Genomic DNA, 27,740 nt, shown 5'->3' on the forward strand with positions numbered 1-27,740 from the left:
AAGGCGGGTCTTATGTATTTTTACTCATACCTGATTGGCTGATTTGACGGATTGACAGCTTAGATCCCGGAAGTGTCGTGGAGTGTCGATGTTTTTACAAATTTATCGCTGATAGAAACACGAACGGTAAGCTTCTTTTTTATATATAAAAAAACATTTTAAACGTAAGAAACCTAATTGTATTAAACACGATCTTAAGGTATAAATGATTAAATAAAGTAAATAATCAAGTTGTTAAGATAAGTTTTATTTCACGACCTGAAGCATCCCATTCGTAAAACAAAAGTTACGCATTATACTTCCATCTACTTTACCATCTACTTCTACTTAAAACTACGCACATTTCGTTTATAATTGTTAGCTAATTTGAAATGTCTAAAAACTGAAGTCTAGACATGATCCAAACAGATGCAATGCTACAATAAAGTACGGAAGTTGTGGTGTTCTGTTGGGACGTGTTATAGCCACAGATGAACCTTCACCTTATTGATTCATATTCAAAACAACAAATAGAAATAGGAGTTTTAACAGAATTTAGTATAGATCTAAACCTTTCTTTGCTAATTCTTACTCTATGCTAAGTTAAACATTAATTCTCTAGTTATTACTTAAATATACAGTACTCATTTACTTGAGTAACTTTTTAAAGAAAGTGTACTTGTAACAGTACTTTGTGGTCATACCAGTTTGTCAAAGTGTGATCCCATCAGATCTCAGAAGCTCAGCAGGTCTGGGTCTGGTTAGTACTTGGATGGAGACCACTGGGAAAATCAGGAGCCACAGGAGGCACCAGTCACAAAAACTTTTCAGTCAGTCTGCCCCAGGGCAGCTGTGGCTACAATAGTAGCTTACAACCACCGGGGTTGGAGTGACTGAATAATGCTCTGTAAAGCGTCTTTGTGACAAATGTCTGTGAAAGTGCTTTATCAATAAAACTTACTTACTTTTCTAGCAGCATACTTTTACTCCTACTTGAGTATTTTTATTTATTTATTTATTTTATATTTTTTTTATTGAAGTAACAGTATTCTAACTGGAGTAAAAAAAAAGGTTTTTTGTGTCTACCATTTGAAAAGACCAGATTTTGTGTTTTGTGTTGAATCCTTTGTCCATCCAGTTACAATAATTTCAAATTATAAATCAGATGTTATGTCCCTCCTGTTACTCTTTAAGATACTCTTACTTGAGTAGTATTTTTCCCAAATATTGTTTTAGTCTTACTCGAGTAATTTCTTGGACCACTACTTTGTAGTTCTACTTGAGTAATATTATCTTGATGTAACAGTACTCTTACTTGTGTAATGTTTTGGTTACTCTTAACACCTCTGCTCATTGGTGGTTTTCAGATTCTAGAACGTGCTTGTGTCATGTAATGTCTTGTCCTCACTGATGACATTGTACTTTACATTTTTATTAGCGACTAGTCCCAAGAACTCACAGGATTACTACAAAATGCTTCTAAACCTCAATAAAACAAGAATGTCTTTAAGTGTAGTTTATGTCCTCTCATTCTGTGTGTGTGTGTTTGTCCTTGTCGTTTTGTCCTCAGGTCAATCTCACTGACTCACATTTTTACCTCCCACTGTTTTGTCCATATACCTTAAAGTGACAAACATAGAGGCAATTCCATAAGTGTTACCTAGCAACAATAATGTAAAAAGGCTCAAATTAGTCTAAATTGCTTGATTTATAAAATTGATAATAGCTGGGGCATATAAATCTGATAGAGGCAGGCTTAAATGTGTTGTTTCATTGTGTTGACATTAGATTACAAAAATTACAGAGAGAATTTTGCATAACTTCTTTACTATTTGAGTAAAATAGGTTTTACTAAATAAAGGCCTAAAATTTCAAATTTCCTGTCATTGTAAGTTAAAACTTGTCTAAATAAATCTGGTATTGAATTAGTTATCAAAAGCCTGTGAAGTTTGGTGTGAGCAGGGGTTACTTTAAGGGCTCATGTCCCTATGAGGCGAAATGCATTTTGAGATTGTATTTGAAGTTACAATGTCCCGTATGTCTATGACTGCAAGTTGATTAAATTCTATAGTGACACATCTTTTGATACTGATTGGACATTTTTTTAATTTCAGTACTACAATTTCAACACTTCAGTTTAAGATTTTACTAAAAACTGAATAAATTTTTTTCCAATTCGGCATTTTTTTTTAGGTTTTAAATTTTGTTTCCTGCTTAGAAATCATGACATCATGCCAGGGAATTCCATAAGTAACCGTGTAGCAGCCATATAGTTCACTGAGCCCAAATTATTATTTGACGAAAAACACCTTCATTTTATTGAAACAGAAATGGAGAAAATTTGTAAATTATAAATTGTGTCCAACTTTTGGATAGAATTCTCCCTTAGTGTGATGTCATCAATATGGAACTCTCTGAAACAAAACTTGCTACTTGTCTTCTGCAATTTTAAATACATTTTTCAACGTTTCTTTGCATATTGCTTCTTGATTTGTGCAAAACTATAATTTAAAATTACACCAAGTACTATGCCACCAATTTAAGGCAAAATGTGAGTGAGAATCATCAGAAGCTGTCAGATGCACTTTAAACCTCACCTCATGCCCCCATTCACCTTTAAATACCCAAAAGCATCAGTGGAGGGCAGAGTGTGCAGTATAGGACCTCTGCTTTCTCTGTTTTGAATGGAGCTTTGAGAATGTGCTGGTCGAGTCATGTGTCACGCTGTGAAATAAAGGAACAGAAACTGCATTTAAAAAAAATGTTCCACTGTATTGTGCTGTGTGTTTAGAGTCGTGTGGCTTTAGTTTAAACTTTATTTTGATTATCTAAGAATGGTGGATGAGGATTAGATGAGAGATTAGGTTTCGGGGGACTTTTATGGCTGACAGGAGCAAAGGAGCCAACAGGAGCAGAGACAGGACCAGAGTGGAGCTAAGCCTGGTTAATAATACAAGACTCAATCCTTCACTATGGGTAAGAGAAACTGATGAAAAAGTACTAGTGTTGATACTAAAATTTCTAAGTCGATTTCGATACTAAGGAATAAACTTGATAATCAATACAGATTCCATTAGACAATAATAATAATAACAATAATAATAATAACAACAACAATAATAATAATAATAATAATAAACAAATCTTCTTTAGACAATAGAATGTGATTTTCAACATTAAATTGTAGTACATTCAGTTATAAATTTACATTCCCATGTGGCCTTATATCAGTGTTCAGGTAGGTTCATAGTGGTCCATAGGCGTATAGTCGATGTGCTCTTATAGTTGTTCTGATACAGCTCAAGATCATTCTAAAGTTGTTCAGGAAAGGTTAATTTCTCTCCTGTCAATGTGACTTTTAGTACCGATATCTGCTCAAATTAGAATCTAGTTTTGATTCTAGTTTAAGTATCAGTTAGTATCTGATCTGCAATACTTTTAAAAATCCTTCTTACATCAGCTTACAGTTATAGGTGGACTTTTTACCTGTTCAAAAAGGATTGTGTGTTTTAGTGCTTCATTTTTCTATGATTCAAGGGTTTAGTGTGATTATCTTGTAAGGTTATTATGAAAGTTGTATGAGTTTATTTCAATATTATTATTTATTGTGAAATTTCCAGAATTAATATTATACTTTGAAATTTGTTATTGTGACTAGTGACTAGTTTTTGCTCTCGCTTACATTATGTTGGCTACAGTAAGTTATGGAATCAGTATCTACTGCCCATGTCCACCCAGGAAATAAATCACACACAAAAAACATTATGTAAACAATGTTAATGAAATGATTAGTCCATATAATATGCACTTTAAATTGTTAATCACCATGACAACTGTTCTAATTATATAACCACTGATCAGTTCATTGATCAGCTGAACGTGGGTTGTTAGGGCATGTTTTTAGAGGCTTGTCTTGTTATGAAATGTGTGTAAAAGTTGAATTCTTTTGAATTTTAATATAGTATTAGCGTGATCATCTTGGGTTTCTTTAATGAAGAGGTCTACAGCCAATCCTCTGTCATTTAAAATCAAGCGTTTGGAGCAGACACAAGACAGAGGAAAAAATTGGCCTATTCATTTTGTTCAGGGACTTTTTTGTTGTTGTCTTGTTTTAACCTTTTGAGTGTCAGTGTGAGAGTTTTTGTTTTGTATAAATAAATATTTTTATTAGATTAAAAAGAATGTATCTCTCACACAAGTATCTGGTATTAAATCTTTTATTTATTTATTATTATTATTATTATTATTTTTAACCTTTTGTTAATCAGGGTATAAACTAACTGAAATTAAATATAAGTAACTACTTAAAACAATGAACTAAAACAAATAAATAAATAAATAACTTTCTGTGTTCCAGGCTCAAACCATGAACCTCGTAGCCTCTGTCTTTGGTACAATGAAGGAGATGTACCGCGGTCTGAACCCGGCCACTCTCACCGGGGCCATAGATGTGATTGTGGTGCGACAACCCGATGGCTCGCTCCAGTGCTCGCCGTTTCACGTTCGCTTTGGAAAACTGGGAGTGCTGCGGTCCAAGGAGAAAGTGGTGAGGAATCTTTTCAAATTGTAGAACGTGAGGATGTCACACTCTCAGATCTACTGTATTAGTGACTAGACTAGAACTCACTGTACAGCAACATGCATTTCAGCCATTTTCAGTGTGTTTTTTTAATGCCAGAAACATGTGAGGTGAAAGTAGTGAGGTGAGTCTAAATGGCTCTGTGAATGAGACACTATAGAGTTCACTAAACAGTGCAGGGCTGTGGAGTGAATAAGGGTTTAGGGACTAGAGTGCTCCTAGCCTCAAAATCCTTTCTCCCTATGTGCTTTAAGGTGGCCATTTAGAGTTTCAGTTTGTGTTGTGTTTTAAGGTGGACATAGAGATAAACGGGGAGGCGGTGGATCTGCACATGAAGCTGGGAGACAACGGAGAGGCTTTCTTTGTGGAGGAAAATGAGGACCTGGAGGTGAGAACACAGATTATGATCAGATTTTCTTTTGCGATGGAACCTACCTGGATGACGGAGAGATTACACAAACATCTTTTCCCCAGTCTAAAGTCCCAGCCCACCTGTGCACCTCCCCCATCCCCTGTGAGACTGAGGAGCAGCAGGACCCAATGGAACTAGCAGAACCAGAGGGAACCACAGCGAGCGCAGGACGCAGGAAGAAACGCAGGAAGAAACGTGTCCGGACTGATTGTCCCGTGAGAAATGAGAGTTCATCAGAGGAGAAAGAGGAGAGTGAGAGCCCACAGCAGCCCGAGACAGGCCCCCTGCTACAGACCAGGTGGTTTCTACTTATTCTTATATACTGAGAATGCACATTTCAAAACATTGTTGTCTGTCTGTGTCTGATTAGCAAAAATTTAGCTAAATATTCCCAACTCCAAGTTCTCCCGATAACTGCTGGCCTTCATTTGACTGGAGCCTCTCATCACACTGACTTAGCCCACTTCTTTAAACAGTCTATGCTGATAACTGATATTTGCAGATACTGATACAAACTGTATTTATCTGGGATATAAATTCATATTTCTACTTTTTTAGTCTGTTCAAAAAGACGCACTGAGGACAAACTGGGAATGACACATGGGCACACAAACTAGGGTCAAGCAGAAACAAAATGTCTACTATATTGGACTGATGCGATATCTAGGAAAATTTTACCAATAACTGACAGTAGAATCACAAATCTTTCTGTTGTAGTCCAATACGAGTGTGTGCTAATCCCACTGTAGACAGATAGTGAAACATAGGGGCGTTTGTGAGAAGTGCTGCTGTGGCTTCTTTCTCAGCACAGTTGTCTAAATGTGTCTTTTTTGTTGTAGTAAATCCATCTACTTCTCTATGTGTGAGGACCTGGAGCAGCTGAGAGACGCCCATGCTTACTCTGACTCAGAGCAGTCACCCAACGAAAAGTAAGAACCACCTCTGTGCTCAGCAGCACCATCTAGTTCCCAGCTCGAACTTAAATGCAGATATTCCCAAAGTTTGCAGTGTAATGGCCTTCTACATCATGTGTCATACAATACATAATGCCTGCAAACATATACTAAGGTAAAGTAATACATTTAAATATCATCTTATGCAAAGTTGATTTCAAACTCCATTTTCTTTCTTGCTTGTTTTGTGACTAATGGGACACTCACATTAGTGTGTTCCTAGTGTGGTTGTAACCCTCGTCTATATTAGGGTTTTCAGAAATATTGAAAAATCTGATAGTAATTGATACTAAAACTAGTATCGAAACTAGATACTCATTTCAGCAGGTATCAGAACAAGTGTAAGAGCATATAGACTAGTATAGGCCCATGGACACTATGACTCTACTGGACCACTGAGGGATTTTATTGTCTAAATATGTTTTTTTTTAAATTATTATTCTCATTGTGGGATCAGAACCTGTACTGCGTATCAAGTGTATTCATTAGTATCAAGATCAAGTTTTAAATGTTATCATCATGATCACAACAGTCTGTATTACATTGTGCTTATAATCATGTATAAATCTATTTGATGTGTATTTGTCTTCAGTGTGTTCCTGAGTCGTCCCTCATCTCCTAAGAGCGACTCAGAGCTGTGTGTTCGACCTCGTGGATCTTCAGGACCTGAGATTCAATGGAACTGGGGAGGCTTTCCTACGGTCAGTCACTAAAGGACTTTCATGGGTTTAAGCTTCCTGTTGTTAGGTGATATTTTAAGGACTTTTGCTCCTTCAAAAGAAGTGTTAGTTTCAGTTAGTTCGCTCCTCCCTGCAGACAGATATAAGGAAGTGTCCACCAGCGTCTGACCAGAACTGAAGAAGCAGCTTGGATGAGCTGAGAAACGTCTTCAACCAAACTAACTTTTGCCCAGTCGACAAACTGAATTTTCTCCTCCCCATGGATTCTACCTGGACGATTTAGGGATTCTTCACTCATTCAAAAGATATAATATTTAGTTTTTGATTGTCAGTTGCTATGGCAATGGTGCTAGATTGTCATCATTCTGAAACCCATGATTAAATCTTTACTGTTATATATTATTATTTCATTCCTCACTCACTGGAGATTTACCACCAAAGCTGCCAAACTGATAGAACACTCCTATTGAGTTCTATTTCATGTAATAAAGTGAAAGTAAAAAAAAATTTAAAAGATAATTAGGGTGGTAGAAAGTGAAAGTGAGAGTGGTTAAGTGAGGAATAAGTTAGGACCATAAATAAACTAATAAAATGAACAATTTCTGTTTTTCCCAACTTTTTACTTAATACCAGTTAATATTTTTATTTCAAAATTGGTTTTGTATTAATTTATAAAGGCCACTGCTTTCCCTGCTGTTTTCTTATCTAGTAGCACCTCATTGGAGCAATTTAAACAAAAATCTAAATGAGTAGTAATAGCTCTATAGAGCTTCTGCAGTTGTCGTCACACAATCCTGGCATGCACCTTCAAATCCCACACTGGCAGTGATTGCGGCTGAAAATTCTCAGAAAACTGCACGGGTCATGCGTGGGTTGCAATGAACAAACTTTATCAGAGTTTCTGAGATTGCGGATTATCTTTGCGCTCCGGCATCAGATTATAACAAAACATCACCAACACTGCACCAGCCAAAACACCAGAGCACCAGGAGCAGAGGGAATGACGGACACAGACGAGCAAGATAAAAACTTAGTAAATAGCATAAATAATGAGGTGAACTAAACTAAACCAGAAGTGCAGTGATCTGATCTTTAGAAAACTTATGAGTCTCAAAGTGAGTCATTTTACTCTAGACAGAAAAGAGCTGACGTGAAGTGCACTCACAACTTTTAGGCCTGTGGTCTGCAGCCATATCCTGTGGTAGTCTTTAAACTGAGATTTAAAATCTCATAAAGTTCTCCTTGTGTCTGTTGTGTGTGCTTTTGACGCATGTTTAAAAATCATTTAAGACTGAAAAATCCTGTAGTGTGCGGCAGGCGTAAGCTATATGATTGTTTTCTTAGAGTTTTTCTGACTAAATTGCCCAAATTAAATGTATAGATAGATAATCCTATATTTTCCTTCTCTGTTCACAGCCGTGCCAGTCGCAGCGCTCCCCTGTTCATGTTTCTGTCTCAGTCTCCTCCCCCTCCCACTTCAGAACTATTGAGAGGCAAGACTCTTTTGACCTGGGAATCACACCCCCAACACTCCTGTCCGTCTCCCCCACCAGAGTGACAGTGGTCAGACCCAAAGCCAGAACAAGATCCCTGGATTTAAACAACTACTTCCCTCAGCCTCCTCTTTTAAAACCAGGCAGCGGACTGCAAAACAAGGCCTCAGTTTCAACTTTTAAATCTAGATCTTCAAATTTTAATCTTCCAAATGGTGATAAAACAGACAAAGATGGCATAATGCACATTTCTAGCAAGTCAGAAAAAGTGCAGATTCAAAATGATGCAAATAAAGAAGAAGCAATATATCAACTCGAAGAGGAGAATGGACAGATGAGTGCGCGAGTGAATGGAGGAGAGGATGGAGAGTGTTTGAAAGAGAAAATATTGGCCGATAACTTTGAATCTGTAGAGACTAGTTTTAACTATGAGGGAGAGGAGATATGCAACTCAACACCGGCAAACAGCAGTGCCACCAATTCAGAGATACAGGACCAGGACAAGAAGGGTGAGTACAATGTAATTAAAAATATTTTTTTTTGTAAATGTATTTAATTTACAACCCCATCAAGCTTGGGTCCTCTATGGGTTGAGAGTTCTGCGCAGTATCTTTGTTGTTCCTAGTATTGCACTTTTTTGGACTGAGATGTCTGATGTTTTTCCTGGAACTTGCTGTAGCCTCTTCCAGTCTGGGGGTTACAGCTTCGAGTGCTCCACCACGGGCGCCACTGATGTCTTCATTTTCCAGGCCTTCTTCAGCTCTAGTATTTCTCTAGTTTCTCGTGTTCCTTTTTCCTGATATTACCATCGCTTGGTATTGAGATGTCCACCACCACGGCTCTGCTCTGTTTCTTATCCACCTCCACTATGTCTGGTTGTCGCCATCACCATCCTGTCAGTATGTATCTGGAAGTATTTGGCTGTATCTGGAAGTCCCAGATCTTGATCATTCTCCACAAACTTTGGAGGTGTTTCCCACCTTGAAATTGGGGTCTCCAGCCCGTACTATGTTTCTGTACACTATGCCTGCTCCATGTTGCTTCATGGTTCTGTCGCTCCATGTATGCTTTCCCTGCTTGAGTGCCCAGGGCCTGCTCCTGAGCAGCCATGATCAGTGCCTCTGTGTGTCTCCATTTGTTCTTCAGACCAGCCCTCTCAAGCCATTGGTAGGATTTTTTAATGTCAGCCACTTCTGTTCTGTTCCGGTGGTTCGTGTAGGGGCTTGTCCTGCCATGATGTCCTTGTCCTTCCTCTGGACCCCATTGTCTGAGACATTCTCTGAGCACCTCATCTGTCGGGGCCTTGTCCTTGATGTTCTCATGGAGCTTGGATGTTTCATCTTGGACAGTGGTTCCCACACTCACTAGTCCTCGGCCTCCTTCCTTCCGGCCTGCGTACAGTCTCAGGGAGCTGGATTTGGGATGGAACCCTCCATGCATGGTCAGGAGCTTTCATGTCTTAACATCTGTGGTCTGTATCTCCTCCTTTGGCCAGTGCATGATTCCGGCTGGGATCTGATCACTGGCAGGGCATAGCTGTTGATTGCCTGTGCCTTGTTCTTGCCATTGAACTGACTTCTTAGTCGCTTTCCTTGTTGCCTCTTCGAGGAGCCATTTGCTTGTGGGATACCAAAGTACTTGTAACTGTCCTCAACGTCTGCTATTTTTCCTTCTGGGAGTGAGACCCTCTCTGTGTGGACTACCTTCCCTCTCTTTGTCACCATCCTGCTACATTTCTCAAGCCCAAATGACATTCCGATGTCTGTACTGTAGATCCTGGTGGATCAGCGAGTCAATGTCAAAAACACTAAAGCAAACAAGAAACCCATTCCACTGAAGAAGATGTACAGTTGTGGATGAATGGGAGTCAGTGGGGTGATAAAGTATTTTTATGTCATGGAACCAACAAATCTGCATCTTGAAAAACACAGACAAGAAAAAAAAAATCTAATTAATAGTTATCAATGGTACTTTATCTACGGATCCTAAACAAACCTATCCAATGAAATTTCACATTTTTAGAGCAATCTGTATTCCTCCTCTTTCTCTAAATCAGACACAGACTCTTTTTTCAATATACAATTTTATTTTTTCTCAAATTAATGAAAATTTTAAGGGATTAGATGAATTAGATAAAGGAGTGAATATTCTCTTTGTCCTGACAAAGCCCAAGGCCTTTTTAATCAACATTTTTGGCCTTATATCAGAAAAAAAAGAGCTGCATTTTTTTTTGTCTCTCTCACCTTTATGGACAGAAAGAAGGCTATCATTCTAAAAGAACTTATAACTAGCTATGAACTCTTAGACCCCACCAACTAATTTAAAGGGACAGCCCAGAATTTTTGACATTTGGACATTTCCTAGTTGATTTGATTCATGTATTTATTTTGGGCAAGTAAGAAAAGTACATTCTTTTACAATGGAACACATAACATTAATGAAATCATAGCAGAAATAACAACAACAATAAATAAATATAAAGGAGTGGGAAGAAGAAAACCTATTTAATCCCACCCTCCTAGTGATCCAGAGTGTTGGAGATGTGTGGAGACACTTTTTGAAATATTCCATCCAGTCCTTGTATTTGCAGAGGTCGCTGGTGTTAGGCTAGTGCATGTCCATGGTCATAGTTCTCCTGCCACTAAAAACAGTCTTACCCACTCCACAAAGCACCCGAAGCAAAACAATTATTACACCAGACTGTCAATGTAAATGTCTGTGCCGGTAGAATCATTTTAGAAGTAAAACCAACCTTGTATTTGAAGGATCTCTGTGTGAGCAGCAGCAGTGAGTTGTTCTTCCAGACAGAAAGCTCAGCAGTGGTGGACTGATATCACCGATCATCATCAAATATTTTTAAGGTTAATTACAATTTAATACATTTTCCTTATTGTTTCTGTATAACTTTTGTTGCAGAGAAGCGTAGTCACCATCTTGGAACATCTGGCATTTATTTGGACGATCTGACGTCCATGGACCCAGAAGTGGCTCTCCTCTACTTCCCCAAAACGTGAGTCACGTTTGTACAAACACTGAAAGGCAAGCTTGGGATGAGCTAGAATATGTAATACATTTTTTATATGTAATACATTATTAATAATTGATACAAAACAAACCATAATCTTTTTGATTTGATCTTTTTGATTTGATCTTTTTGAGAGAGACTGAAATCTGAACTTTAAACAAATACAAGAAGCTTATGCATTTCAGGATATGTTTGCATGTTTTACATTGAATAATACCCCATGGAGACATAGGGGTGACATCTGACTCACAGGGAGGGCATCTGGCACAGAGGGAGGGCATTGCAAACACAGGGAGGTAGGGCATCTGGCACAGGGACATTTCTGACCGTGTTTGTAAAGGTCGAAACTACAGGTACAAGATTTGTCTATAAAAAAACACAAAAGACTATAGTCCCATGAGGTTCATTTGGTCTTCCAATAATTTGTCATTAGATTTCTTTTAGACCAAGAGTTTAACAAGCTAATAGCATAAAATGCATTTCTTCTCTCCACAGGGGAAAGGAGGCCTCCCAGCCTGCGGGGGCACACTCACTGTCCAGGTCTCTCTCTCCTCAGTCTGTGGGCAGTGGGGCGTTGGACAGTGGTACAGATTATCTCTCTGACTCTGCGTTGTTTTCTGCCGATGTGAGTCTGTCTCTGTGCGGGCCAGGGGACAGCAGCGCCATCAGCAAAGGTACGCAGCTAGTATTATAAAAAAAATCCAAAAGGAGCGCTTCCTGGACCTCCAGAGGACAACACACAGTAGATAGAACACAGTGGTGCTCTTTGGGGGAGGGAAGTCAATTTTAAGATGCAAAAAACCCAAGGCACTCAGTGGTTAAAATAAAATTCCTTTATTAATTTACAGCATGTCTTAATGGACAACTTACAAAGTCCCAACGTGATTTGACCTATGGCTTTCCTCAGGAGACAAACAGAATTATGAGTGAACCACGTGAGTTAAATACAAGGAAACCCACCAACAGGGCGGCTCCACCTGGAAGAGGAGAATGTTCACCTGTCGACACTACCTGAGACACACCACATGATGACACTGTTAGAACCATGGGACATCATAGGGTATATAAACACTCATTATGTACAAAAATATATACAAAAATATATATACAAAAAAATACAACTCAGTTATAAAAACTGAATAAAAAAGAATTTAGAAAACCTTGCAGGTAGGGCAAACAAGTCTGTAAATTAAAATGTTGTTTTGCAACTGATAAAGTGTTTTATTATATATTATTTTTGTGAAAGTCCAGACATGACGTGGTTTGACATATATTGGTGCAGTGGGGACAGCTGTTACACTCATAAGAATGCGTTGGTTGAGGTCCAAGCCACGTGTGTTTGGGTGCTGAGGACTGGTAGTCAGGACCAGTTTGTCATAGAGAGTAGGGCACCTTTTAAAACTAACCAAAGAAGGCTCTGGGATGATTTCTTTAAGTGTCTCGTCACTCTCAATTGTGTCCCAGTTGTTACTTCATAATTTGCTTTATTTTCTAAGGCTCGTGGCTGAATTTGGTGCTAAAAATGACACGTTCGTTGGTAGTCTTTGGTGGACTTTTAATAAGGAGAGCTTTTCTGTCTAGATGGCTTGCCCGATGGTAAGCTTTTAGGAGGGTCTCTTTCTTATATCCCCCATCTTGGAATCTGTACAACATTTCACAAGATTTGATTTCAAAACGGCAGTCTTGGTCACAAACTCTCCACACACGTTGTATTTGTCCATACGGGATATTTTCTTTATGCCACTTTGGATGGCAGCTTTTACCGTGTAAAACGGTATTTCTGTCTGTAGGTTTTCGAAACAAAGTAGTATGTTTCCTATATTCTCTTTATAAATTGTAGTATCCAAGAAGTTTACTTTGGCTATACTCCAAAGACAGTCTTATATTAGGATTAATGTTTTTTAAAAAACAATGAAATTCTTGTAACTCTGTCTCTGATCCAGACCAAAACAGACATATGTCATCGATATATCATCCCCACCAAAGAGAGACAGTGGGTTCAATGGGTACAATGGTTCAACTCATAATTCTGTTTGTTCCCTGAGGAAAGCCATAGTCTCAAACACGTCGGGACTTTGTAAGTTGTCCATTAAGACATGCCGTAAATTAATAAAGCCATTTTATTTTAACCAGTGAGTGCCTTGGGTTTTTTGCATCTTTACACGACTAGTATTGTTGATATAGACAAAGGTACCACCAGTAATACAACTACCACATACTAGGCAGGTGTCTTGCCTAAGGACACAACTAAAGTTTTCACTAGAGCCACTACTGCCCCACCTGGTATTCCCTGCAGTCTCCAATTCACTACTACTATTACTAATAATACTATTACTACTACTGCTACTATTGTGAAAAGTTAGTAATGATCTGTGTTTTTCCAGAGAAGTTTGAGGAGCGGATGGTGACGTATCAAGACTTTAGCAATAACCCTGGACTCATCGATGACCCAAACCTTGTTGTCTGCATCAACTCAAAGTGAGACCTGGAGCCAGACTTAGACTGAGACTTAGACCCAGACTTAAGTCTAGGTGGCATTTTTGCATCACATTCTAGCTTGTAGTAAAGACAGTAAACGTAAATGCGTGCACACCACGGTAATTAATTATATGCGTAAATGCCGATCATTCAGAACTCTACTCACAGCTCATTTACATATCAATGTATGTCCAGTAACACATATACGGCCAATATAGTCACTTTACAATAGACCAATAGAAAACAGTATGTTTATGTACGGGAGCTACAGCAGCTAATTGCTAACCAGTGAGAAAGAACGAAAACTAGCTTCAAAACCGACTCATTTCCAACACTCACCGCTCACACAGGCTCCTCCTCACATCACAAGTCTGCACTAATAAATGTCCTTTTAATCCAGATTTAAACCGATTGTCCGTGAATAGAATATAATCTCAGTGTTGCACATAGATCTATGGTTGTGGGTGTAAGATCACGTGAGTGACATGACTCTGGGCCACAGACACAGATAAATGACTGCAGATAAATACTGATGCGGAGCCACATATGAGGACATTTAACTGTCTGTAAATTGGATTAAATGAACATAATGTAGAGAGTCTAAGATTTATAAACGAGGTATAACATGTCCACATGAAATATCGGCCCATATCATCAAGATTTAGGCCGATAGCAGATATGTTTCCAAGTGCCCATATCAACTGATATTATTGGCCAACCGATATATCGGCCCGGCCTTATAGACTAGACCTAGGTCATGAGAAAAGTGTGCTTAAATGAAATGTCTAAGCATGTGTTTCCTGTTTCAGTTATTATAACTGGGCTGTGGCTGGTCCCATGGTCTTAGCGATGGCGGCTTTTCAGAAGAATCTGCCCAAGGTACATTTCACCTGTTCAAAGTATTCTTTTTTAAAAAGCCCTTGACTAGTGTCATGAGACAAAAAATTCAAACTCTATTTTGATACTAAGGAATAGAGTTACTCAGTATGGATTACGATTCCCAAATTATAATTTTAAAAGATGAAAGATCAACTTTTATCCAGTTATGTGATTTTTAGTTTTGATACCTGCTCAAATTCTAGTTTTGATACTAGTTTTACTATCAATTAGTACTTTTAACAACCTCTACCCTAGATGCAAGTGAATAGTAAGAGCTAAAATCGAATGGTTTAGATGCAAAAATGCATCAATTTAATTCACTCTAAACTCCAAAAAAGTAAATAAATACAAATTCCTGTTTCATCTGTCTGTTCATGTCACATTAACTTTCCTTTCTCATTCATAAAGTATGTTTGATAAAGCTGCTAACAGAATGAGGAATGATTTATGAGACAATATGAATGAAAGTGAATGAAGGATTTCACTTCACACATGGCCGTGGGATCAATGATAGGTTCCTTTTGCATTAACTGTCATACAAAGATTCCTATATCCTTAAAAATTTAATTTATTTGTAGTAGGATTCAGATGAATTGTGAGTTTCTGTGTTGTTTTCAGAGTACAGTGGAGCAGCTTGTCAAAGATAAAATGTCCAAGAAGTCTGGACGCTGGTGGTTCCCGTTCAGAAGGAGAGATCAAAGCCAAGTAAGGACTATGATGGGTAATGGGTAGATGACACCAGTAACACAGTTCCAACACAGTGTGGATATCACATTGACATGGTGTTGATGCATTCTATAGCTCTATCCAGTGGTTTAAAAAATTTAACTCCTTCCTATGCAGAAACGTTTACACAACACAGGGTACATTCACATTCATTCTGACACATGAACACTCATTTGTGCTAGATGCGCTGAGCCACTAATGAAAAAAATGACTAGGAAGGTGATGCAAACTTATGTCAGCAAATAACAACGTATTGTACAATAAAGTAGTGATACATGATGAGGTGAATAGTTGTGAAAATTATCGTATAGTGCTTTAAGCAGATTTGCTTTGAGCTCCTCTTGGGACTGATCAAAATGAGCCCACACAGAAGAACCTATCTTCTGTTTCTCTGTGCTTCTGTAGTGATGAACAGATTGAGTCTTGCTCTACATGACCTGCTCAAGCTCCCGACATGAGCCACACCAGTGACACAGGAGATGTATCGTCACATGACATATAATAAATATACAAAATCTGATTATTATCTGATTTTTGGACCTTTGATTTAAATGGCATGCAAACTGCAAGTGTTTTTGCTTTTTACATGTCATTTAAATAGGCTTTTATCCCCTGAACTTACAGTAGATAATTAGATTTTGAGTGGGCATGTAAGCACAGCCAGCGTCTACATTTACATAGTCAGTAAAAAAACTAGAGTAATCAAATAACCTAATAATCCTAATAATTAAATCTGATTTCTTTTACGCTTCTAAACCATTGACTGTATATATGTCTGAACATAGCTAACCCGCTAGCTGCCACTTTTTAACAGGAAGCTCCTATTCACTTTCTATTGAAAAAAACATGGTCCCTTTTTCTGTAACTGCTGCTGTCAGACTCAACTTTCTCCACATGATCCTAGGGATTTTATTTAACTATTTTGTTCTTAAGCCATGATATGAACATTAATAAAAGACCAATCAGTCGCCTTCTTTCCCGAAGTCGCTCCCACTTGCATTAGCAACATATTTGATTGACAGCTCCTGCTCCCTGCCAAACTGCCAGAGGTGCCTTAAATACCCTTGCGCCGGTTTGCCTCTTTGGTTGCTATGTTTGAGATCTGAATTCCAAATATCAAACTTGGCTCCAAATTCTCCCCTATAACTGCTAACCTCGATGAGCTTCATTTGGAGCTCAACGCTGTGGGTGACACCACACTCACTCACTCAGCTACTTGATACAGTCTGTGATGTAAACACAGATCAAAAATCTGATCATCAGAATCACCTGTCAGTGACTCAGTGGATTTTTAGAGTTACTATAGTATTTGAGAGACAGAGTAAAAAGAATTTTAAAAGAATTCTTTCAATAGTTTATATTTTCATTCAGTAGACTTGAATGATGATCTGAATTTGACACCTTTTTTACATTTTAACCTTTTTTGTGATTCATGAATTTAATCTCTTTATTTTATTTATCTCTCTTCCTTTTTACAATTGTATTACTATTATCATTTGCATTTGACAGTTTTTCAAAATATGATTTTATACTGTAATTATCTTGAAACGCACTCTGCACCCTTTGTTTTGTCATGTGAGCACATCATGTGCCCTGTCAGTATAAAAGAGGACTGGTTGCCATTTTGTTGTTTTAATATATATGCCCTGATGAAATAAGGCTGAAACACATTGGTGTTTTTTTAAGAAATCATCCATGATTTAATAAAGGTTTTTTCTAAATCCCACGAGTGACTATTCTGTTTTCCTAATCCTCAACCAGAAAAGCACCTGGGTGAAACCTTTACAATTGCAACTGCAAAGACTCCAGTAGCATTCCAGTAATGTGGATTTTTGTAGTTTGTCCTTTTTCTCTGCATAATTTTCCTTGTCAAAACCTGCACTGGTGTGAAGAATCAGACATAAATCTGATTACTCACACCAGATGGAACTGTTAACATGACATTTCAGTAATCTGATAACTGTTTTTGTGTCTCTTTGCAGAAAAATTCTAAAGAAGATGAGCCAGATGAGCCAGTGAGCTCTCTTCCTCCCACAGTGCAGTGAGTATTTCATATGCACTTTAAAGAGGGGGTATTATGCAAAATTGACTTTTTGGAGCGTTCTACCATTTTATCACATTTTCCCTCATCAAAAACATGCCTAAATTGGTTTTAGATGTCATCCATGCATGTTTGAGTAATCTAGTGATCTCTTCCGGGTCCTGTTCGAATCCTCTTTATGGTTAACAGTATGAGTCTGTACAGGGCTCAACCTGCAAACCTATGTCACCCATAGCCCTAACCCTAACCCTAACCTCCCACGTCACAATTCTCTATAAATATGCAAAACATGACACAAAACAACAATTTCACAAACCTGATGCAATGTGCAGTAGTTTCATTAGTGAGATGCACACTGACTGTGTTGTAACAGAACTCTGAGTGGAGTGGCTTGGGGTGGAGAGCAAAGAGAAGTTAGACTTAACAGTGACAAAAACGAAACTGGAACTTATTTACCATATGTTGTTTTGGGTGGATATAACAAAACAATAAATGGTAACATGGTCATATAAATATGTAATGTGTTAGCAGTTAATTCCTCATAGAAGTGCAATACTTCTCTTTGGCTACACATGAAATCCCAATGTACACTGTATGTAAAGGTTTTGTCACTCCACTCTTTTACTCACCTGTCTCTTTCATTTGTCACCTGTCTCACCTATCATTGTCAGGGCCACTCTGGATGACGTGGACAGTGATGAAGCTGCAGGTTTGGGGAGATTTGCATCTCTGCCCTCGTCTCTCTCCTCCAATGTCCTGGCTTCATCTCAGAGCTTTAGTCACATGTACCGCAAATCCCTGCGGCTTACCTCCAAACAGATCGTACGTAATAACATACTGTTGACTGGGTTTAGTCCTGATTTAGTCCTTGCTTAAACCTGAGGGGTATACTATGAAGCTGGTTGGACATAGTCAGGATTTAATTCAGTGAGCTGGCTTCTCAAAGCCTGAACCTCAGCTCAGAGATAACGAATGTCACAAAACTAGCAACAGGATCTCTGAATCCAGAGTTTGAGCTTCAGTCTCTGTGAACACTAACCAAAAAAAGAGGAGGTGTGCCACGTCATGTGACCAATTTTATGCACAGAATGGGCTGCTTGCTTAACAGCTAATTATGAAATATTAAAGTATAAAAGCTACTAATAACAAACAAATACAGTACATGTCCCTTGACCCATATCTAGCAGATCACTGCTCCTTTTAATCTGCTTCTGCACATTTCACAAGGCTTATTCTTCTTGTTACATCAGATATGGACAGGGCCTAGCCTGACTCTCCCGAGTCTCCTCTCCAGTCACCCCTTCTCTCCATCTCCTTAGTATCTCCACCCAAAGCGTCTGGGAGGATGGGGAGGAAGGGCCTGATCCATGTGCTGCATGAGGTGGAATGTAAAACGTACGAATCTGGAGAAGGACTTTTTCAGGAGGACCAAAGAAAGCAATCTTGTAAAGGACTGAAGAGCTGTGCATAAGAGCGCCACTTATGTGGTATACCCACAGTATACCCACTACCCACCCACTCAAAGTACAGCACGGATCAGTAATATGTGCAGACAGATCTGCTCTAAATCTTAATTCAGACTCTTAACCTGCTCCGGGCCAGGTTAGTTATGCCGCTCTGTGACTTTAGTGATGTAGCCGCCTTTGTGATAGAGAAAATCCAGGGTTTGAGCTTGACTAACCCAGTTTAGCCACTTGTCTCACTTCGTAATATACCCCTCTGGTTTAGATCTGCTCTAGACCTGGTTTAGACTTGGTTTAGTCTTGGTTTAGTCTTGGTTTAGTCCTTGCTTAGACCAGCTTTAGTCCTGTGTTAGACTGTCCCTAGTCCTGGTTTAGTCCTGGTCTGGTTTTATCCTGTTTTAGACCTGATTTATTTTACTTAGACGTAGACAAACTTTATTGATTCACAAGGGAAATTACTTGGACACAGTACCTCACAAATCACAATATATTATAATAACAAAGAGAAAAATTATTATTATTATTATTATTATTATTATTAAATATAGTGCATAAATATAGTGTATTCCAGGACTCAATGTGCTCCTCTTTTGTCTTTTGTGATCATGACTCTCTCCCCCTCATTACTCTCTCTCTCGCCCTTCCTCCACCCTCTCTCCCTCTTCTCCCTTTCCTTCTCTCATTCCTTCCCCATCGCTTTCTCCTTCAGGAACAGTTGAATCTGTGTGAGGGGGAAAACTCTGCAGTCTTCAGTGTGACCACTCAGTACCAGGGCACGTGTCGCTGTGAGGCCTCCATCTTCCTCTGGAGTTGGGACGATCGTGTGGTGATTTCTGATATTGACGGCACCATCACTAAGTACTTTTACTACTGCACTACTACTATACAAACAAGTACTTTATATACTACACTACAGCTACTAATGATAATTCACGTTGTTTTTTCCTAAACGCCTGGTCTTATTTTGTGTGTACAGAGGCTTTATAAATGAGGTCCCTGGACTTTAGTTTCAACCCAACAGTAAAGTCTGAATGTACAGACCAAACAAAGCCTTGTGCAGTATCCTTAGGTCTAACTATATGTTTAAATTATATTGTTAATATTCTAAAATGTAACATGATTATATAGGTCTGACGCTTTGGGGCACCTCCTCACCACCATCGGAGCTGACTGGACTCACTTCGGCATTGCCAAATTGTACCACAGAATTCACCAGTAAGTCTTTTACCAGTTAACACACAGAATTTAGACCACTTGGTGTGAGTTTGTACCTATTGTTATCAATTGAATTGGTAACAATAGTTTTAGTTTTGATGTTTTGTTAGAACAATGGGTCTAATTTATGTACAAGGCTCATCTTTACTGGACTGATCATTTCTTTAGTTGACTAAAGCCTTAGTGTTTATGTTACATTTGCATAAATTATTGCTGCAATGTCTCTGTGTAGAAATGGGTACCGCTTCCTGTACTGTTCTGCTCGAGCCATTGGGATGTCAGCTTGGACTAAAGAGTATCTGAGTCGGGTGAATGATCGAGGGGCTGTTCTGCCAAAAGGTCCTGTGCTCCTGGCCCCCAGCGGCCTGGTCTCGGCACTGCACAGGTACTGCAGTAAATCACAACTTTAGCCTTTTACATAATGTTAAGCCTCGTTTTAAGTGGCAGGGTTCACTTGGGGGCCGCATTGGCATGGAACAGTTGGGGGGCCACCCCCACCCGGGAGCATTTACATTACAGTGGGCCCGGGCCTCTTTGGGCTTTACACATGTGTAGCAAGACTCACCCAATTGCTCCATCAGCCGCTGGACATCTATAAAAAGACAGATGCTAAACTGATCATTGTTCAAATATAACTCAAAACAAATGAGCCTCTGTCTATGCATAGACATCACTGCAGAGTACGTGCTCTTGTTTGATAAATGACTTAACTCTGTTACTATGCAATTACCTGGACGGAGGTGGAGGATTATGGATAACTTTACATGGTCTCGTTTGGCTGCATCTTTACACACACGTGCTCCACATTGGATATATACATCAAATTCTGTATATCAAATTCGGGATTTACGCTTTTACCGGGACCAAGGAGCAGGGTGTTGGTGGAGTTTGGTTCATGTTTTCAGTTTGGCTTCAACTTTACACAGACACAGCAGGCTGACTCATGTGGATTTATTATTACGCACAACACTTTGACTCTGAGACACTGTAAACACCTCACACTGGAGACTTGGATGTGTTTTTAGGTGGATATAAGTTTCACGCTGTCTCTTCAGCTTTTCTCTTTTTCCAGTAAGTGTGCATTTAAATAACAGTTAAGGTTACATGGTTCGCACTATTTACATGTTGCCATGCCTGGCACTACAACTAACCAGCACGCCTCCTCCATCTGCAACTTAAAGCCTATAATGCCACTATAATGCATTTATAATACAACATTCTCATCTTCTACAAAATAGTAAATTGTTTTTTTATGAGCATATATAGAGTGTTTAAATTGTGTTTACTGTGTTTTCTCCTTCTAAGTGAACTGGATGGGGATCAGGAGATCAGAATTTGCCAGAACACTGACATTTTTCTGGGACTGGTGCATGTGTGAATGGGGGCCATTGCTGAGTGTTCTGGGAACTATCTGTGAATGAAGTTTTAGTTTAATGATGTGTGTCTTAGGGAGGTGATTGAGAAGAAGCCGGAGGTGTTTAAAGTGGCCTGTCTCAGTGACATCAGAGACCTGTTCAACCCACACAGAGAGCCCTTCTACGCTGCTTTTGGAAATAGAACCAATGTAAGACATACACACACACACACACACACACAGATAACCACACACACACATCTACACTTTACAAAACAACCAGCACAGAGAGTCCTTCTGCAGCGCTTCTGGAAAGAGAAGCAATGTAAGAAACAATGCCACGTACCAAATAAGGTTGGTTTACATGTTAGATATGGACACATCACACTGACACTGAGTGATTTTCAGAGAATGATCCTAACCTTGATGTCTGCAGGATGCGTTTGCGTACAAAGCGGTGGGCATCCCAGAGACTAGGATCTTCACAGTGAACCCCAGAGGAGAGCTGATCCAGGAGAAAACCCGATCCAACAAGTCCTCGTAAGTGTCCACAGAGCCACAGTGGACCCATCTCCACACAGCCCACAGTGAGAAGGTTCTGGGTTCCACTTGTTTGCATGCTCTGCCTGTGTCTTTATGGGTCTTCTCTGGATGCTCTGATTTCTCCTCCCACTACAGTCCCTCTACAGCACTTACATCATACAAAAATAGGGTCAAACTGGGAGTAAACCCACATCAATCTGGACTTGACCAGAACTAAACCTGGTCTAGAAGATGGTCAAACCAGACTTCCGGTTGGAACACTGAGACGCTGGCAGCACAGTAGGACGGCTTCCGACCGAACCTGGGAAATCTTAATGAAATGCCCATTCAGAAGAGAAACAATACATATCTGAAGCATTAATTTTTTTTTATTTTATTTTTTTTTTAAAGAGAAAGAGACGCAATTTCTGGGATCCGTGGTCAAGGCTAACTACAGGCTAACTAGCACTTGCTTGGTGAGATGGCGGACTCCGAGATCTTACTCAAGCTAAGGCAGTTTCGACAAAAAAGGAGGGACCAATTCAAAGAACTACAAAGAGACATCTCGTCAATCAATAATAGACTAGAGAAGGCCGAAAGTCATATTGAAAAAGTCGAAGAGCAGGTTCAAACATCCGTCTTGTTTTGTATAATTGAAACCTTTTCAAAAAATAATAAGGACATTTTTTTCTCCTCATATTATGATTTCTGAAAAACTAAATTTTAAATGCATTTCAGTATTAATTTCCTGACCATGAACAATTCAGACTTTTACTGCCATTTAACAGAGTTCAGAATTCGAGATCATATTTCTTCTTCCAAAGTTTTGCGTCTGCTCCAAACCACATGTGTTTACTGACAGAGAACTGAGTAGAAGCATGTTTTAGCACATTTCTGATGGACTGGGAGAAGATTTTCTGATTTATAACACTGTAGGGAAAATCAAAACATAATGTAACAGATTAATTCCAGTCATTAGCACCCGTCTTCACCTGTCTCTGTCTCCCCTGTCATTTCAGGTACCCTCACCTGTGCGAGCTGGTGGAGCACTTCTTCCCCTCTCTCTGCACCGGCGCTGAGGTGTTGGACTGTCCTGACTTCAGCAGCGCCACTTACTGGAAAGAGCCGCTGCCACCCCTGGACCTGGATGCACTTCTGTAGACCACCACAATCACTACTGTTACTGCCACTACTGCTACTGTTACTAGAGCTAGTAGTATTACTTCATTTGTTCATGGGGGCAGCTTAAACATACTGAGCAATAAAATACAACGATAATAGAAATGCTCAAACATCTCATTGCAGCTCAGGTAAGGTCATTAGATACTTTGTCAGGGCAGTAACAACCGTGTGTGTCCGCTGTCCTCACACCACAGCGTCCTTCAGTGGAAGCCGGGTGAGCTCTGGACACGACAGAAAAGCCTCTTCTCAGCTTTTCTCTCTCTGCGCTGTCGTTTTGGTCGGTGATGAGGCCAAAATTAAATATCTTCTGCTATGTTTGGTGTAAAAAGTGTCTAGCATTTCAGGTTTAGTTGTCTCAAACCAGGGTCATGGCTTGTATATGGGAAAAACTAACTGCTCAAATCTCACAATTCAATCCTTAATTTCCTTAATGTCTATTCTTTGAACTAGACAAGCTGCAGATGTTCATTTTGTCTTCTTATATACCGTATTTTCCGGGCTATTAGACGCGCTCTTAAGCCTCCAACCCCATCAAAAAACGACCCGGCGTCCACTTGGGTGTCCCAGCACGACTTCAGTAAACTACAAAGCCGCACCACCCGCAGAACATGCAAACACACACGGAGCAGACAGCGACCGCACAGCGAAACACACCCACAGACACACTCATCACTCCACGCCAACGAGGAACGGAACGGAGGAACAAACCGAAAAAGCGAGTGCAATGCGCCACTTCTAGACACAACTGAACAACTGAGTCACTGCGAACACGCCGACAATCCAGTGGTCCCAGACAGCACCCTCCCTACCCGCCACAACTGAACAAAGCCCAGAGTCGCCATGAACGCGCCAAACAAACCAAACCACTCACCCATCACACTGTTGTGTTTCCTTTAAAGTCCAGTGTGGTTTATTTGTGAAGAAAGTTCGAAAATAGACCATTTAATGACAGTGCGTCTTATAATCCAGAGCGACTAATAGCCCGGAAAATACAGTACTTTAACTTTTTGGGTTCTTTTTAAAGACAATGCAGTAAAGTGTATTTACCTTGTTGACATGTTTCTGCTGCTGCATCTTCAGAACTGTCACCGGTGTTGGTGGTGACGTGTTGTATATCAGCTGTTGTTACTTCCTGTGGGCGTGGTCATCCTGATGGACCTGCAGGTGGCTCAGACTGACCATGCCTCCCGTCGTCCGGTGTTCTCTGGAGGAGGGTGTCCCAGGTGTGTGAAAGGAGGAACACGCCATCATCACGGTTAATTCTGTCCGTGCCTCGTTTCCTGATTTAAATGGCTTCCTTGATCCAGCATTTGAACTAGGAAGTAACAACAGCTGATGTACGACACGTCACCACCATCACCGGGGACAGTTCTGAAGATGCAGCAGCAGAAACATGTCAACAAGGTAAACACACTTTACTGCATTGTCTTTAAAAAGGACCTAAGAAGTTCAAGTAGACAAGCTGCACTTCTTAGTTGGTCAAAATCTCCAAATATTAAGTTAGAAATTTAAGATAAAAACAAAGACTGCTCAGTATACCAGTTAGTCATCCACAAGAGCAGCCAACAACTACTGCGACTACCACTACTACTGCTACTAATACTACTACTAGTTTTACTGCTATGACAATCAAAGTACCACAAGCACAGAACACTTCATGGAAAATGTCAGAATAAGAAACAGTTATGCAAATTTGCACTTTTAAATGATAAACTAAGTTTAAAATATTTATGTCTTTCCAGAGGAGAACGTGGTTAAAATCCACACTCAAGTAAACGTGCTGTTACCTCACTTTTATTTGTGAACAGAAGAGTTATTTCAAACATTTTTATGGTTAAATAATGATTCATGAAAAAACAATTATTCCATAGTTTTGGGTATAAAGTTGACACTAAGGGCACAAAACCAGAACTTTTTAGCAGTTTTATTCTTCACTTACCTTCTGCATTCTGAGCATCCTAATTATTCACCACGATGAGTTTATGAGCTCTTTTCACAACTCTCACAGATCAGAGCGGAGTTTTTCCGTCGCAGTAAACTAGAATGCTAAAGCACACCAGTGTTATTTCCTGGTTCACAGACACATTTCTACTTTATTGCATGATAGAAATTGGGGATAGTCCCGTAATGTAAATGTTTTTGGAGTTCACTTGGAGTTTCTCATGTATTTGAACAAAATGTGTTTTGCCCCATTACAGATAAATTGTATATGCTGCTCCTGAGGTCAACATAAGTCTGCTGTACGCTGCCTGTATTTAATTATAAAGCATTTTATTGTCTCAAGAATCAAGAGGTGGGTAGTGGTTTGCATGCTAGTTGTTGTTACCGTTCCTGCTCTAGTCACTGAGAGTCATGAAAAGTGCTTATAAACTTATTGCAGTGAATAATTAGGATACTCAGAAGGCATAAGGTGAGTGAGGAATCATTTTGGACCACAGAAATCCATGTATCATTCGTTCATTAGTTTTTCTATATAAAACCAAAAATAAGAAAACAGTTTTCTTCATTATTTGTCTCCAAAACCAAAATGAAAAAATGGATAACGATTCGTTTTTTCAGTTTTCAATTTTGTATTTAAATGAAGAATGGAAAAAGGGATAACAGCCGTTTCCCGTTTACGTGACTTCCATGACTGCGATGCCGATCTTTTGCACTGCATACGGACTGAACCAGGACTGATGCAGGTCCAGGACCAGACCGGGATTGAGACCATGACCAGACCGTGACCAGACCGTGACCAGACCGTGACCAGACCGAGACTGAGATCAGAACTGAAACCGGGACCAGACCAAGACTGAGACCAGACCAGGACCAGACCGGGACTGAGACCGAGACCAGACTGGGACCAGGCCGGGACCAGGCCGGGACCAGACCGGAGGCTCAGAGCCCACAGCAGGGCCGGAGGTCGAAGCTTAAGCTCGGACACTGCGGAGGCTCAGAGTCAAAGCTCGGAGTCTGCTCTGGTCCCGATCTGGTCCCGAACCTGGATCAGTCCTGGTTCAGTCCGTATGCAGTGCAAAATTCTGACATTGCAGTCACTGGAGTCATGTAAACAGGAATCTGTTTTTTTCCATTCTTCATTTAAACACAAAATCGAAAACTAAAAAAACGAATCGTTATCTGTTTTTTCATTTTGGTTTTGGAGACAAATAATGAAGAAAACAGTTGTTTTTTCATTTTCTTATTTTTGGTTTTATATTGAAAAAGGAATGAACGATTGATACACAGATTCTCAGTGAACTGTTGGCAGAAATGCAAAATGAATTGGCTCTGTTTGACAGTCAAATCAAATTCAGAGACTCTAATACAATATTTGCCTACTTCAATTCATACATTTGAAATCTTACCTCTTTAATTTGTTCCACGTTCTGTTCACTTCCCTTATGTTTGAGTGTGTTTTGTAGAAATGGGGTTAAAAACATTAGCTGTATGAACCCAGTGGAGCTTCATAGATTAGACTTGCTGACACAAAAGAGGAGGGCTGTGTGCACAGTTACTGAAATGTGTTGAATGAACCAAAACACAACTTGCTATATCCCATTTTCTTTTATTTTGATAATTCCACTTATTGTCTGAAACAAAATGCGGCAATAAGAGCCACATAAACGCCTTGTTAATGTTGGTGGCGTCAGTCACACAGTGGACGAGGTCGTTAATAATTGTCGTTGTTAAGAATCAGATTCTGCATCAATTTGAGTAAAAACATCAAATATTACAGATTTTTACTGGGCTGGTGCCTTTCTGTTTGTATTGAAAGTGATTTCTTCTTTTTTTTATATAAACAATATGACACTAACATTAGGGTGGACATAATTGAAGGCAACAGTGATTTCATATGAAAATCATTTCTCTATCAATAATATTTTTTATATGGTTAAGGACAGACTGGGCTTTTTATTTTCTGATAAAACATCTTATGTTCAGATTTCCTCATTTTTGCTTCTCTACAGCAAAAAATTACCTGTTCATGGAGACTTGGGCTCAACAGACAGTTTGAAGAGAACAAACAAGAATTTTCAGGATGTGGTTGCTACATTCATGTCGTTTTAAAAAAGCAAGACAATATCAAGTAATCCAAAGTATTCAGATTACGTTACTCACTTTAAGTAATTTAATGGACTCCGTTATGAACTACATTTTGGGGTCTGTAATCTGTAATTTGTAGGGGAATACATTTTAAAAGTCACCTTCCCAACCCTGCTCATGACATCACGGTGGAATGAAACAAAACACATCTCTAGGTCTGTTTTTGAGGATACAACATAAAAACATGAGGTTCACAAGGTCACAAGGGTCAATTGTGTGTAATATAGAACCTTTAAAAAGACAATTAAGCAGGATATTGAGTTCTTTATAGTTCGATCTTGAATGTGTTTGCCCAATCCATTTCTGTTTTTGCGTGTACAAGCTGCTGAAAGAATCATCGGTTTTATAAAGTTTTAAAAAAATTAATACTTATTATTCAAATTGGGGGTTTGATTTAGTTATTTAATTATTTTTGTATACATTTTTTGAGTTCAATGTTTTTTTTTTTATATGTTTTTAATTGTGATTGGCTTTCTCTTTTCACTTTAAGAACCACTTTAGAAATACTTGGCTTTCAAAGTGTGATTCATGAGCTAACATGAAGGGATATACTAGGACTAAACCAGATCTAAACCATGACTGAACCAGGTTTTTAATCAGGACTAAACAAGGATAAAACCAGATCTACACACTACATACAAACCACTGAACTCTGACTTCTTCCATTGCACAT

General features: G+C 39.2%; 1 protein-coding gene across 2 annotated transcripts; it reads left to right on the forward strand.

The window, feature by feature from the left end:
• On the forward strand, window positions 1–26,058 carry LOC110165722 (phosphatidate phosphatase LPIN2-like). 2 transcript variants are annotated; one of them, XM_020930910.2, is made up of 20 exons: window positions 1–126; window positions 4,337–4,525; window positions 4,851–4,946; window positions 5,033–5,268; window positions 5,810–5,899; window positions 6,516–6,624; window positions 8,020–8,605; window positions 11,013–11,106; window positions 11,617–11,795; window positions 13,506–13,599; window positions 14,409–14,478; window positions 15,097–15,183; window positions 17,187–17,245; window positions 17,917–18,067; window positions 19,418–19,566; window positions 19,837–19,923; window positions 20,156–20,308; window positions 21,373–21,487; window positions 21,714–21,817; window positions 22,819–26,058. In XM_020930910.2, the coding sequence occupies exons 2-20, from the start codon at window positions 4,346–4,348 to the stop codon at window positions 22,958–22,960; spliced, it is 2,781 nt and encodes a 926-aa protein (XP_020786569.2). In that variant the 5' UTR covers window positions 1–126; window positions 4,337–4,345; the 3' UTR covers window positions 22,961–26,058. The 2 variants fall into 2 exon arrangements, with proteins under 2 accessions (XP_020786569.2, XP_055016166.1); XM_055160191.1 differs by lacking the exon at window positions 1–126 and adding an exon at window positions 2,519–2,955.
• Window positions 26,059–27,740: the final 1,682 nt, after the last annotated feature.

This window comes from Boleophthalmus pectinirostris, unplaced genomic scaffold, assembly GCF_026225935.1.
Source record: "Boleophthalmus pectinirostris isolate CB_2022bp ecotype Guang Dong unplaced genomic scaffold, ASM2622593v1 HiC_scaffold_3, whole genome shotgun sequence".
Lineage (NCBI taxonomy): Eukaryota > Metazoa > Chordata > Actinopteri > Gobiiformes > Gobiidae > Boleophthalmus > Boleophthalmus pectinirostris.